The sequence below is a fragment of the Coturnix japonica genome, chromosome Z (genome assembly GCF_001577835.2).
Source record: "Coturnix japonica isolate 7356 chromosome Z, Coturnix japonica 2.1, whole genome shotgun sequence".
NCBI lineage: Eukaryota > Metazoa > Chordata > Aves > Galliformes > Phasianidae > Coturnix > Coturnix japonica.
The window spans coordinates 58874361-58889562 of NC_029547.1; the positions used below are offsets into that span (position 1 = coordinate 58874361).

The window sequence follows — 15202 nt, forward strand, 5'->3', positions numbered from 1 at the left end:
TCAAACATAGGAAGTTCCATACTAACATGCAGAAGATCTTTGCAATAAGGGTTACAGAGCACTGGAACTGACTGCCCAGAGAGGTTATGGAGTCTCCTCCTATGGAGATACTGAAGGCCAGCCTGGATGCCTACCTCTGTGACCTATTGTAGGAACCTGCTATAACACAGGTTTGGACTTGATCTCTTGAGGTTCCTCCCAACCCCTGTGATTCTGTGAATTATTTGCTTTTGCTATTCAAGAGTTCTTCCTGACAGTAGTTTTATGTTCTTATCATCACCAGATGGCTCAGCAGATGGCACAGAGTGTTAACTAGACAGAATCTTCAGCTGGGTTTCTTAGGTCACACAGCATACATCATGAACACCTGCCCTTCGTTTTCCAAAGTCATATGACAGCCAATGTCATATTGGTTATCTGGGAGTTCTGACACTGGAAACTTCTGGCAGACTCTGTGAGTATGACATTATAAGCATGACATGACATATCAACATTGCAGAAAACAGATGTGGCAAAGAGCCTTGTAGGAACACCTCTGTGCTCCCGGCAGCGCTCATGCACCATGCAATTATATTCTGAAGGCGGACTGTAACCTGCATTATGCAAAGCACTTATTGCACAATTGTACCATTCCCATGCCTGTACATTGTAAGCTGTGTGCTGCAAATGCTTTATCATTCAAATAATTTGCTAATTTTATAACACAGTATTGCTGCATACCATTATGGGAAACCTAAACATGACGTGACAGTGCAAGGAAACTGATGACAAGACGGGATGGAGCGATGGCCCAGCAGACTTGACAGCTTTGTGATCTTAAGATTAGGGAGAAGGTGTTTGATTTTTAAACTCACTCCTTTGTGTGTTTGGCTTCTTATGCCTTCCTGGGGACAAAATGTTGCCATATTTTTGCTAGTGCTACAGCCTTCTCAGCTGTCTTTCACCTGTCACAGGTGAATAATAATTACAGTCTGCTGGCATGGATTACATGTGTAAGTTGTTCCAAACATGTTGATAACCCTACAAACTGATATTAACCAGCTCTGCCCCGCCTCCAGCTACTAAATGTAATATTTCAAGTGGAAACCAGGGAATGTTACTTCCATTAATTTCTGCAGTATTAAAAATGTGCCCTTACACACTGCAGCCAAGATAGGAAGGGAGAGTTTCAGCACAGAATCGTGAACAAACACCCACGGAAGGTTTCGGCATACCAGATCATCTCATCACAAGCAGAAACATGACTAAGTAACATTTTGCAATGATTATTACACTTTTGGTCCGTGATCCTGAATGTACTTACATGTGAAATAATTCACTCAAAGTCAGGCTTGGAGGCAGTGGTGAGGACTGGTATCAAAGTTGAAAAAGCAACATTTAAAAGATGAAAATAAAAGCCAACAACAAAACACTGCATGTTTTCAGTTTTATCTCTGGCTCTTGTGCAAACATTACCTCAGAACTGAAAGTTCCTCAGACTACATTTAGGTACTGTGTGTGAATAAAAGCTAGTAAATGCCAACACTAATACACACCTCATAAGGAGCCTGCCCTTTTCCTCACATCACTCTGTTCTTCTACAAGGCACCAATAGAATCTATTTCCTGTGTGTTAATGCCTCTTTTTTACCTAGACGAATCAAACCCCTTTCTTCAGATTTTACAGACCAACATAAACTGAAGTCACTGGCAGTTAATAGGATTTATTAATGATCACAATGCAGAACATGTTTTACATCACATTTATAATTTCAGTGATACTTTACCTTAGTAAACAATGAAGGGCAGCTATCCAGAAGTTTTACAGCATCATAATGTCAACCCAAAACAAAGCCTCTCTCTGTGCTCCATCAAGCGTGGAATGAGGAACCAAACAGATGACTAACATAAGTCTGAAGAAAGTTAAAATACCCACAGACTCACAGGTATTTTGAAACATGAGATGTAACATAATAAACCACTATGAAATTCAGCCCTGTCTCCCGTTTCACACTTCTCCCAGCACTGATCTACATTCCCAGCTTCTGAGGAGGAAATACGCACATCATGTCTAGCTGATGTGGAAACACCTAACGAAAGGTGAATGAAAGAGGAATAGTCTGCCATGATTGCTGTATGTGAGGCTTCCTGATGACAACACTTCATTAACAGCTGCTATCAGAGAGGCAGTTAGCAAGGTGCAGTAGAAAATAGCATCAGCACAATCATAAAGAAGATGAACACCTCCCGAGCTCAACTCGGTTCTGATCCCAATCCATATATCAATGCTTGTACCTAGTTAGAAGAACAGAGCTCTCCTATGAGTCACTCAGCTGCTATAAAACCTTGAAACATTCATTTGCATAGCTTACAACAGCTTACACAGCTTACTACAGCTCCATTGAATATATTTCTATATATTTTGCAGGGCTTACTCTTTAAGGATCTTCCACATACCAAATATTACATTTCTAGAGTACACTTCAAACATCCCTTAGAATACTATCTGATATGTTAAGCCACAGGCCTCACAAAAAAACTGCATTTGTTTTGGATTATGGAGCTCAAGAGAGGCTGTCAACACATCATCATTCTGGAATAGTTCAGTGTGCATCTAAGCCTATAAAAAGGGAATTCATGACCAGCTGTTAGTTCCTTTGAGAAGATGATGTCAACCTCTGCTATGCTGCTCATTGATCTATGGAGTGAGACAGTTACCCCACATGCAGGTGATTTCTCAGGGCAGTTTCTCCACTCTCCAGCTAGGAACAGGTGATCTCAGGTTTCAAGTTCTAGTTCTCCACTGACCTGAAGAAGATCTCTTGAATATCTTTCCCAACCAGATTTATATTTATGAATGCATTCATGCAGCTGAAAGAAGGCCCTCTTTCTGGATGGATGAACACAATATCTGTCCAAAATCCAGAGCTCACACCCACCTCTTCCTAATTCTGTTTCTCAAGAACATCAGCGTTTCCAAAATGATGGTAACTTTTTTCTTTGGGATTGTTTTCAGGACATTGCATTCTCCTGAGCCAGCTGCTTCCCTCATTCCTTTCAGTTTTGCTCTACTTGTTCAAGGCCCTCCAATCCCAGTGACCACAGGGGGCTTCTCTGACTCATTTGGCAGAGCACTTTTCTGTGTTTTTTTTCCCAATCATTTTCTGAAGGGCTTGACAGACAACAGCATGCAATCTTCCCAGGAGAGATGGGGTCGTTCAAGGTTCAAACTAGTGACTCTGCCCACTGTTTTTAAAGCCATTCCTAACCACAGAGAAAAAATCTGAGATGATACCTGAACTACAGTCGTGTGACAGTCGTGTGGCTTTCTCATTTTCTGATCTAGATGAAGACACAACCTGTGAGACCCAGAACACTGCAGAACATCAAGCAGCTGGCTTTATTTCAGCTCATTTCAGATGTTGAGCCTAACTGTTAAGAAAGTATCCCCAGGAATTGTCAAAATATTCTGACAAGCCCATTTATCAAGGGAAACTGCTCAGTGATACTTACAAAAGCCCATTAAATTCAGGCACCCTCTACATACAATGATGCTTCTCTTCCTCTGGTTCCAGAACAGACAATATTATCCCTTCTATTCTATTTTCATCCTTACTGTCAAAGCCATTTAGAGAATATTTTACAGAACCTCTGTTCAGGAGACTTATGAGAACTTCACCTTTTGAGGCAGGATGCTTTCCATGGTTGTTAGCATCCCCTTAACTATGTTACAGTTTTCTGTCCTGGTGAAAATACCTTTCCATGTATAGCTGAAGTGACACTGTGACTAAATACCAAGCACTGTCTAGTTTAAATACTTAAGAGATTCAAATTCAAATTCAAATACCACTGCTTTTTTATTACAAAATGTTAGTCTTTATTCTGCATGTTAAAATGTAAAGAAGCAACTCCGTTGCTACCAATAATGCCACTTTGCTGCATGTGTTGATAACAATTTTGTTTCCAGCTGGAGAAAACTTGCACCTATCAAGGTAGCTTTGCTGAGACCAGGACTTCAGTGTTAGCTACCGGTGTTATAATCTTCTTAATAAATGGTAAAAAGTGTATCTATTATGGTTCTGCTTTGAATCAGAAACATTGGGAGTGAGACACCTTTCCAGAGATGCCAATTACACAAGTTTATCACTGGAAAATCTTCTTCCATCCCCCTCACAGCCCGGCCGCAGCTCTCCACAGCGGGCACCTGTGGTGTGTGGAAGAACGCGGCCTCTCGGCCTGATGGCGGGCGGCGGCCAATCAGAGGCTCCATATGCGCTTCCCGCCCAGCGGCCGCTCCTGAGGTGCGTGCTGCTGCTGCTCTGTGGTGATTAAGATCTGTTTGTTACAACTATTCCATTTTGCTTATAAAACTGAAGGAGTGAAAAAATAAAAATTAAAAAATGCCCTAGTATATGCATTAGTCAGTGAAAAATCAGGTTTAGGTGGCTTAACTCCCTTATAGAAGAGCTTCTTAACTTAGCCTTTCTGTGAATTTCTTTTAGGCAAGTGTTGGAAATATCACAAAACGAAAAAGATGTTTCCAGCTCTAAAGTATCATTCAACAGACTACTTATATGAGGTATAGTTTTGTTATTTCTCTTATTATTCTGAAGGAACTATGTCAGTAATTTACAAGATTCGGTATATGTTAAAAGGTAGAGAACTAATTTCTTAGAAATTGTATTTGAGTGAGCTTGTTGTACCACACTGATGCTGGTTTAACAGTAAGGTGACTGATTACCTTTTTTAACAGAAAATTAAAGTGCAATTTTGCAGGAATTTTGTTTCTTTAACATGCATCAGAATAATGCTACAAATCATTGTATTTCTACTAAAGATTGTTATTTCTTTGTATGTTATGGATGAAATTTAAAATTTGTGCAAAGCAGATGTTTTTGACATCTACAGTGAATGGCCTTATTGGTGCTGATCTGCTACAGCATAGAAAACTTAAGAAGTTTTGCTTTCCTTCCTGCCTTCATCTGTGTGATGTTATCTGTTGCTTATCATTTGGTGCAATGTCTTTTTCTAGTTGAGGATTTGCTTATTCACATTTTCAAAGAAAAAATATGAGCCATATTAAAGAATTCTCCTAGTGGGGATATTCCTAGTGGAAGAATGAAATAGTGAGACATGATGCCTTCAAGAATTCAGCAAGTAGTCGTGGCACATATCTGCAGAAATCTAACTCAGAATGTTTAGCTGAGCTCAGTGTGGAATCCTTCTCCTGATGTTCTTGTCTTTTTCTAAAGCCCAGATATAGTTCTTCCAACTGTCAGTTTAAGTAAGTACTTGAAGAAAGGTGTCTTTCAGCTAGGTTCCTCAAGCCACTGAGCACTGCAGGTGTGATTACAGAGTCATATTAGAAGTTTGGTATTCTCTTACATCGTAAAGTGACACTGCAGGCAAGTTGTACAGAACAGTAAAAAAAAACACGTAATGTCTTTTGTTTAAAAGAGAAATTTATGGAAACCTTTAGATTTCCTTGAGAAATAAGAGATACTCGTAGGCTAAATGATTTATCCATTAATTCTCTTTTTAAAAAACACTGATATATGTGAGAAAGGCAAGAAAGGTTGTGCTGTAGCAGACTTCATAAGTTCAACTAATTCACTATAGCCTTTATATTCAGAACGAATCAATCTAAAGTGTTCTGTAAAACGTACAGCTTGCCTGTTACAAGGCCACCATCTGTGCACACAGCCCAAGGACATGTTTGCTCCACTTTACAAACATCAGTGATTGAAAATACTCTTAATTCTAGGCTACTCAGCTCAAGGTATCCTCTGCAAAACTGCATGCTTGTGTTAACTTTGTCTTTCTGATCCCTGGCACATTATTGCTTGCATTTACTTGTTCAGCAGTTTCTGTTTTAACTCCAGCAGGCCATTTATTTTTAACCTCAGAGTACTGCCAGAGCGCAGTCACAGTCGTTATAGCTTGTTTTAATGACAAGGAAGGTTATAATCAGCTTTGCTCTGTGATCTGTGCCAGGGGGTTCACTATCTGTCCTTTTTATTTTACAGCAAATGTGTCTGTGTAAGTAATAACTGAGGTAGAGAGTACTTAAGCTGGTGTATGGCCAATGACACATAGCAGACTGAGGTCCAGTTGGTTGTTTCTGCCATCTATGTTCAGGATTAGTGGAGAAGATCCCTGCCTAAACATAGCATTTTGTCTTAGACAAAAAATTGTTAGTACATCAATATGGCGCTTAAACATTTTTACAAGAGAGCTTATCCATTTTTTTAAAGAGAAGATGGAATAATGGCAATTTTTTGGTTGCCTTTTTCTTGAAATTAACTGTCATTAAAAATTCTGACAATTTTAAATATCTGACAGAGGATTAAAACAAAAAGGAAGAAGAATTGGTAATTATTGCCTTTGACAGAACTAACTGAGTTTATGTTCTCTAAATAATTGAGTGTTCACTTTGTGTTCCAGGTCTTTTCCCCTTCTGTTCCTTCTCGTTTCCTTTTCTTCCATTCTGTTTTAGCCAATTCAGGAAGATTTCCAAAACTGTGGCTGACAGCACAGTTCTGGTAGTAATCCAAGTCAGTGACCAGTCTTTAAATTATCATCCGAGATGACTAACCGTACAAACTGTAACTGGCTTGACAGCATATGCAGAAACAGGTGGACATCTCTTGGACATGAAGCAACAGAACCAAAGTCAGGCCATGACTAAGAGCTAGAGGGAGGTTTCTGGTGATCCCCACATGACGCTTTCCCACCTTTCTGTAGTTAGATCTAATTTCCAATATGCCTTTTATAGCACAGAATTTTGGGTTGTCTTCTTCCTAGACTATAAACTTGTCAAATCCAAACCCCACACATAAGTATTATTTTTCTCAGCTTCCTAAAATCACCAATTTTTCTGGAGTTTGTGCTATTTATACAGTAATGCATGTAGAACTTTGTGACAAAATAACTGTTGGACATTTTATTGAAGCTGCTCTTGAAAGAAATGTCAGTGGAGTTGCCGTGAACCTGTTAAGTTCTAGGATTCAGTCAGTCACAACCATGTTACCCTCCTATATGTAATGAAGATAAAATGAGTCATGCTAGCCTTTTGTTATTTAATAATGGCACATGAAAACTGAAAGGCTTTATGATGTTTGGGCACTTAAAGCAACAGTAGTTGGAGTCACATTGAATTCTTTCTATTTAGCTTATGCACACATATGCCTGTTCTGGAGGCATGATGATAAGCACCCTAACTGCACAAACTAAGCTTAGGCAGGCATAGCTATGCGTATGCCAAGTTTTGCATATGAAGAACTGTAGATTAAAAGTTAAATATCAGATGTGGCAAATACGAGTATCTTCTCTTAGGGTAGACTGTGTTTCAGTTTCACAGAAACATAAAACTTGAATATAAAATATGTTCTACTAGTTAACATTTGAAAACAGAGGGACCAAAGATGTAGTGCACAAAAACAGAAAAAATACAAGTGTGTGTCTCTTAATCTTATCACTTGCCTTTTTTTTTTTTTCATCTTTTCCAGAGCATGGCAAGGCAGAGGTATTCCATCTGTAGGTTATCACTTTGCTTTCCTCCCAATTTACGACAACGTGAAAAGTATCATCTGACTGGACTTTTTGTTCACGATAAATATAGGAGGCCCTGGGAAAGAAGTAAGTTGTCTGGTCCCTAAGGTTTAGTTTAAGTTCATTGTGGATTGACAGAAAAGTTTCTGTTTGAGCATAATACGACGTAGTCTAATAGGAAAAAATGTATTTCCAGAAGTGGCAGTCTTATAGCTTTTGAAGGTAGTATTTATTCATTGCCTAAGCAGAAACAGAGGGGTAATGGTTATTTATTTGTGTATGACAACACAAATGAGGGCAGTATTTGATTCGATTGTTGACATCTATTTAAACTTCCTGCTGAATTAGTCAAATACAGTATAACATGTCAGGAGACATGCTCTATGCAACAGGGATAAAGATGTGTGAATATAGATAAAAATATTTGTATGTTTCTGGTTTATTTTTATTCACTTGAAAACAGTAAAAGCAACAATATTTGCCTCTTAATTACATGTTAGCTTCAGTTTAACCTCTGCAATGAGTTGATCTATACTTTAAAATTGTTTATTATTTTATTATTTTTTATGTGATTCATTTTCATCCATTTCTGCCTCAGTTACTTCAACACAGAACATGATTGCTGTTTCAGTGCTGGATCAGTGGAAGAAAAGTTTAACTGTGGAGGATTTCCTGGAAAAGTCAGTAACCTTTTCTTCACAGCATATACAATTCCTTTAGTATCATTCAGCTACTTTGTGAGTGATAAATTAGCGATGATAGAATATGGAAATGTCTTCTGATGGTATCAAGTAGACAATGCAGTGGAGCTGTTCTAGGAGAGACTTAACAATGTCTTCTTTACTAAAAGTCATACCACCAGAGCAGCTCCAAAAGCAGTGCCTCCTATTTTGTGATTTTGGCCCAGGATGCTGTAGATGTTGGTGGTATCACAGTAGAGGCTGAACCTTCTGCCAACCTTCTGTTACATGTTGTTGCTGTGTGACAGATGGCAGCAAAGGGGCAGTCTGACAGAAAGGTTTCTGACATCGAAGTGTGTGTAAAGCTAAGTTGTCGAGTTGATTTCCTTCATGCAGAAGAAAATGACACCCACTGATACCCTTCAATTCTTGCTGAATGTTTATGGGGACCAAACAGAGGACGTGAACACAGTGAGGGGTGGGTGGTATATTTCACCAGCAAACTTGCTGAGAGCTCAGTCAATCCCAGTATCCAAATTACTGATAAAAGTATTGAGAAGCAGTAGTCCCAGGATGGACCCCTATGGGATGCCACTTGTGACTGAGCCATTGACTACATCGTGACAACCCGCTTAGCTGTTATTTAATAAAATGCAACTTTCATTAGGCACAGTGCTCAAAGCTTTATGGGTTTTCAAAGGCTTACACCTTGTTGAAGTTTGGGCCAATACCACAGAGTTATCACTCATGAGCTACACTACCTGTAGTAGCAAAATAACTTTAAGACTATGCTGCTTTGTAAAATATTTGGGGGGAAAAAAATAATAATAATAAAAAAAATGAGGCAGTTATTCCCCAGTATCACTGACTAAACATGAAGATTTATGCTGAAATTAAGAAATACACTGGGTTCTCTACACTGATGCCATTTATGTGATTGACCTCCAGATGACTAGAAAGTACCAGGACTGTGTAGTGCAACAGATTAGTAGAATACTGAATAAATCAGTAGGATGAACATTTGAGAAGTCTGTTCTCTAAATTACAGTATTAGAAACAGTTATTATGTATCAGCAGAAAACCCAGGTTCTTCAGAAATGTCAGCACCATCTGTCAGTTTATTGTTCATTCAATTTATACAGACAATGTAGCATTAAAATGGACATATTTTAATTAGAAATTATGAATATTTTATGTAAATGTACAGTTAACCCAGAACTATGACTTAAAAAAATCTGTTGTCAAATGACTATTTGGTAACCAGCTTTTCTCCTGGGCAAATAGTACTAATACTGACTGTAGTAAAAAAGTGACAAGAAAACGAAACATTTTTGCTTCTTCAATTACACTGTATTTCACCTTTGACAGTTGCTGCTGTGCATATAATTTCTGCGTGTTATGTGAAAGATACGTATACATTTAACCTAGCAGATTTTTGGTCAGAAGTGTTATGACACTAATTATTCTGATGCTTTTGTCTAGCCATTTAGTGGTGAGATTACACTTAAAGACTTTTCTCTTGGGGAATAAAAAAAGAAACCTAAATATGTAAATGAGCAGTAGAGAGGTTGACCTTTGGGTTTATTTTTGAGTGTTGAAAACAACTCCATATTTTCAAATAGTTCTGACCAAATACAGTGACTATTAAAGGTCTTAGAGTATCTTTTTGCGTGCCATTGATATGCTCAGGAGTAACAGAAGTTATGAAAATTGCTGCCCAACTGTCAGAATTCTTTTTTCTGATTTTTAGGAAACCTATCAGTTCTGTAGGGTTCTATGTCAATATTGAATTAATAGGAAGTTCAAATCCCAACTCTCCAATTGACACAGAAACGCATTATTTACTCAACAAAGTTGTTTGTGAGGAAGTATCAACTCAAGAGAAATATTTGAAGACTGACTGTGCCACTGAGCTTAAGGAACAGTGGCAAGGTAAGGTGTTTAATTTACTGTTTCCTAACTTCTACAAACTTTAGCTTGCAAACTTCAATAATTTTTTGTTTATGACTGATGGATCTTTGATGAGATCATCTGGATGATCACATAGCTTGCAATTGCAGAACTTATAATCATTTTAGAGATATTTTTTTCCATGGAGAAGTAGGGCTTTACAGGTCATAGTAGCATGTAGTAGAAAGTGAATCCAAAGAATCACAAGAAATAGATTTTGCTAGGCATTGGTCAAAATGCTGATGATCCTTTGTACTTAAATAAAGTTAGATCCCTGAGACATATTCTTCTAGTATACCAAGGTGGAAAAGAAGTAAGCAGTTTCTACTTTGTTCCTGGGATTAAGGTATTTTTAATTGGGTGGAGTATAATTCATTCTGATTGTAGAAACAATATGCTAAGAATTTTTTAATTTTACTATACTATGACATATTATTCTGAACTGTTTTGTTGTTGTTGTTGTTTATTTGTCTATCAGTAAATTAGATTATATTAGGAAAGCAAAGTAGTGTAACTGTTTATTCAGACTGCTCCACAGCCACAAGTGGCTCTTATTGTCAGGCTGTACAAGATAACATTTACCAGGAACATACTATTGACAATACAACTGTTCTACAGTTAGTAACTGAAAGTAGTCTTAGTTCATTTCCTTATGTAATTACCTGATTTTTATCCAGATATGTAGTATGTAACAGGATATTTTAGTCATTAGTCAAGTCCTCTATAGTTTGCTCCAAAAGTAATGCACCCTGTTTATTTCCACTGAAATTACAACAACTACAAAGAGCACAATGGCACTGTTTAATAGAGCAAACTTTGAGCTACATAGCTGCATTTTGTCAGCCTGCCCCTCTGCTGCTATCTGTGCATGACAGCAAAATGTAACAGAATATTGGCAAGAAGATTCAGCTTGCCTGTACTGCCATTTCACCATTACCCACCTCTGACCTCCTGGGCCAACGTAGTAAAAAATAAAGAGGCATTACTTTCAGAACATTTGTCTACAGAGAAAGTAACAAAGCTAAGATGTATACAGTGAACGCCAAAACACAGACATTTACTTGGTAGGTAAATGTTATCAGGCCTGGAATAGTAAGTGTAATACAATGTGATTTAATTGGAAAAAGTGAACAATGCCAAATTAAGAAAGAATACGATAGAGAATTTGAAATGATAATTTATAACTATTATTCAAATGCAAGAAGATTAAGATTTAATTCTAGGTATATTGCAATACACTGTTGTAGTGCTTCTGTTCTACCAGCCTGTCTGTACCGAAGTATTTCATAATTATTCCTGCTAATGTAAATTGAAAATAAATTAAGGTCAGTTATTTCTACTTTCTTGAAAACATAATAATTTGTCAGCTTCTCTATTTTTGTCTTTTTGTTATTGTTGTTGTTTTGGTTTTTTTTCCCAGTAAGTTTATCACTGTTGCAGAACTAGCAAATCCACATTTTACTTTTATATGTAATGCACACATTGCTTCATTACTGCCTGCTGAAATGTGTGGGCCTTTTACAAATTGCACTGGACTAAGTTACTCAGCCAAAACCTACTGCAGAAGGTCCTTATGATACTTGATAATGCAAACAAGGGAATGAAAATAATTAGCTTTTCTTTCTAGCAAGTGTTACATGAAAGAAAAGAGCTGAAGAAAAACAGAGATTATTGGTTTGACCACTGGAAATCTAGACTGAGCTACATTTAAAATTTTAAAGCCCTAAAATATTTAAACTAAGAAATAATTGTTGCTTTGCTGATATTTGTGGCTTTTGGACCATCACTCAACAATTCTCCTGATCATTCTTTTTCTTATTTTTCTTCAGGTCTACACATTGGAGATGAATTTGTTTTTGTTGATGATCTGGAAAACTATCGTAAAAAACTTCCTAATTTATCTACACTTCTGGGCAGACTAAAATTTTTTTGTGTGAGAGATCCTTTTCTAGATTCTGAAGGAGAGAATTTAACAGAAGAGAACATTTTTAGGTATCTAAAAATTGAATAACATTGAATATAAATAATAGCTTATGAGTAAAGCCTTTAACAGTTTAACAGATTTCATATATTACTTTTAAACTTTCAACTTTTCTTCTTCCATAGAAAAAAAATCATAGGATAAAATTTATATATACTATTTAACACAAATGAATAAATGAAGTTATGTCATTATTACACTTATTACACTTTGTAAGTATTAGTTGTGCTCAGGAATTTAGACTTGGAATGCTGGAAGAATGTCCATTTTCAAGGGATCTCATGCTCCCCTTGGCTGACTGATTCCCTCTCAGTTAAATGTCCTTAAATTTAGTTGAGTCAGGATTTTACTAATGCTTCCATTTTCCTTCTTTTCCTTCTTTCCCTCCTCTCTGTCATGCTGTCATTAAAACTCCACTCTTACCCCACTGAGTTGCAGTTCTTCAACATTGAATATTATTCGGGTTTTGCTTGCTTTCCAGGTGTTAGGTTGATTAACTTTAATTGGATGATGTCTTAATATCAGGGATTTGAGCAAATTGGATCATAAAAACATGTAAGGTATACTCAGAATGTGTTCAGTATTTTGCAAATAGATTAATCTATGTACATGAAGATTCAAAAATAGAATCTAAAAATCTGCTGATTTACTCCATGTTTGAATGACCTGTATAACTTTGCACTTGACAGGGTTGCCAGATTCACAATCAAGGCAAAGTAGAATTTAGCTAATTTATTTGTGCATAATGATAGAACAAGGATGAGTTATTTTCCTGTTTTTTGGAACACATGTTCTAACCTTCCAATGAGTCCTGGACATAATGCATTGTGCATATGTAGACTTCAGTAAATTTCCTCCAAGGAGAACATAATCCAAATTCCTCTATAACTTTCAGAAATAACAGTCACATGGGAAAAAATGTCAGTGTGAATGTTCAGAGAATTAATTAACTCTGACCTGCTGATGCACAGCCAGCAAGCCACCAAATATATCACAGTGAGAGTCCTAATCACCTACTAGAGCACCCAGGGAGACTCATGTAGACAGAGATACATTTAGGCAAATTTGAAATTAATATAAATTTGGGTGAGTATCTGAAAGCTAGGCATGGACATATTTTTGCTCTTCAATCTACAGTATTCCTCTAGGAAGACAGTGGTACTAGAAGTAGATGAAAAAGCTGTTCCCCTGAAGAGCAATACTTTTCATGGTTTTACTGCCCTACAAAGGCCACAAGGATCAGGCCCAATGAACAGGATTCTTTCTGTTTGAAAAATCTTTCACCCTGTCCTTGTACTGTTGCTGCAAAAAGCAAGTAATAGTCTGACTCTTTAATTTTTCACCATTTTAGAATACTGTCACTAAAATTAAGGAAAATACTTCTTTTAATAGTCAACATGTTCTACATTTTTAATGCACAAAGGATTCCTGAAAATAGAAATGAAAAGCAACTGAAATCAAATTGTACCATTTTAGATTAGAAAAAAGTTCATATAAAATCCTAGAGGAAAAACAGATCTGCAGATTTTCCAAGAAGAAGGCAGTTTCACGAGACAGAGCAGTTGTAAATGAACAATTTTTAAAAGTAGATTTTTCTTTATAGGGTGTTTTTGTTTGTTTATTTTAAGACACATCCAAATAAGTGGTACTACTCAGCATCTAGTGCACTGTTTCTAGAAAAACAGTTGCCTATAATTATACATTTTGCTAAAACATCCTTTGGATGTGTGAAGTATGGATTTAGAAAAACATAACTTTTGCCACATGTGTAGCTGTTAGTGCTACTGCTAAGAATTTCAGTCTTAGGTATGAAATAATCACTTCCTTTATTTTCTGGTCTTTTAAAGGGAATGTTTGTCTTTTCAAAATGAAATAGAAATGCTGGAGAGTGAAAACAAATTGCAAGGAATTAAGGAGGGCTTTTGTAAAACCACATTAGAAGATAGAGAGGTATCATGATCCTGTTTCTGCCCAGTTATTTTATTAGTGATTGCTTTATGTGCATTAATCCTTGCTCATCTGCAGGTCATTTTATGGAGGGTTTTTTAATATATACATTTGGTAAATATTTGAAGCTTCTTGTTTCTGAGGTTAGAAAAACACTGATATTATTTGCATACTTCTAATTTTTCAGTATAGTTGTTAAGAATCCTCACTCTTAAATTGTTCCTACTGAAATCTGACATGTTGGCATATTTATGTAGGTAACACTGCAATAACAGTAAAAATGAATTGGAATAGAAAGCCATGGAATGTCTATAGAAAAGAGAAAGTTCCTATACATGCTCTGGAAGCAAGCTTCTTTTCTGAGGAAACAAAATGAAAATCAAATTTATCTCTTTCTCCATATTTTAATATTCTACAGAAAACAAACATTCAGCTAAACAAATGACGATTTTACTTGATTCAGAAATATATGTTTAGATCCACTCTTCACTGCGCTGGTTCATTTTGAAATATTGTATGCTGTCATTTTTCTATGTGTTGAACAAAGCTTTGTGTCTGCCATGTATATCTCATATGTCTTCTTTCTTAATAGCTCTGAGATCAGGTTAGAATTAATTTAATTTAATTAACTAATTATTTTTTTCCAAGCTAAGACCAAGATCAAAGGAAATTTAAAATTTACTTACCATTCTGTGGTGATTAATATTTTGCAGTATTTCATGTTGCCTTTTGAGTTAGAATTCTGCAAAAGAAGAAACAGCAAATCAGATTCCGTTAAGATTCCATCATATTTGGGATTGAAGGAGTTACTAAATTTAGCTCCAGAAAATATGGCTGATGAAAATATGTGTGAGGAAGTGATCAAAGAAGGTGAGAGCTGGTTTTCTTAATTTCTTTACCCAGTTTCCTTATTGTTTTCACATGATCTAGCTTTTCTACATTCAATTAGAGTAACTTAGAATATATTCCAGAGTGTATCAAATTAGAATTTCTGTACATGAAACCATGAACTATACCATACACAAATTTCAGATTATTAGAAATGTCTCATCAGATAGCCAAGGGAAAAATGACTGGTCTGCCATTTGGTTTAGTCTTTGGTTATGTTGCAAACT

The 15202-nt window shown here is 36.5% G+C and overlaps 1 protein-coding gene across 2 annotated transcripts in view; it reads left to right on the forward strand.

Annotated features, from left to right (window-relative positions):
* The first annotated feature begins 4270 nt into the window (after window positions 1–4270).
* Window positions 4271–15202, forward strand: part of SHOC1 (shortage in chiasmata 1) — a 43639-nt gene continuing 32707 nt past the window's right edge. The window contains exons 1-7 of one of the 2 annotated variants that reach the window (XM_015849869.2): window positions 4271–4557; window positions 7487–7616; window positions 8128–8209; window positions 9960–10141; window positions 11989–12151; window positions 13988–14090; window positions 14801–14957. In XM_015849869.2, the coding sequence (XP_015705355.1) occupies window positions 4513–4557; window positions 7487–7616; window positions 8128–8209; window positions 9960–10141; window positions 11989–12151; window positions 13988–14090; window positions 14801–14957 (862 nt within the window). In that variant the 5' untranslated portion in view covers window positions 4271–4512. The remainder of the gene's footprint in view (window positions 4558–7486; window positions 7617–8127; window positions 8210–9959; window positions 10142–11988; window positions 12152–13987; window positions 14091–14800; window positions 14958–15202) is intronic. The other variant, XM_015849868.2, reaches the window with a different exon arrangement.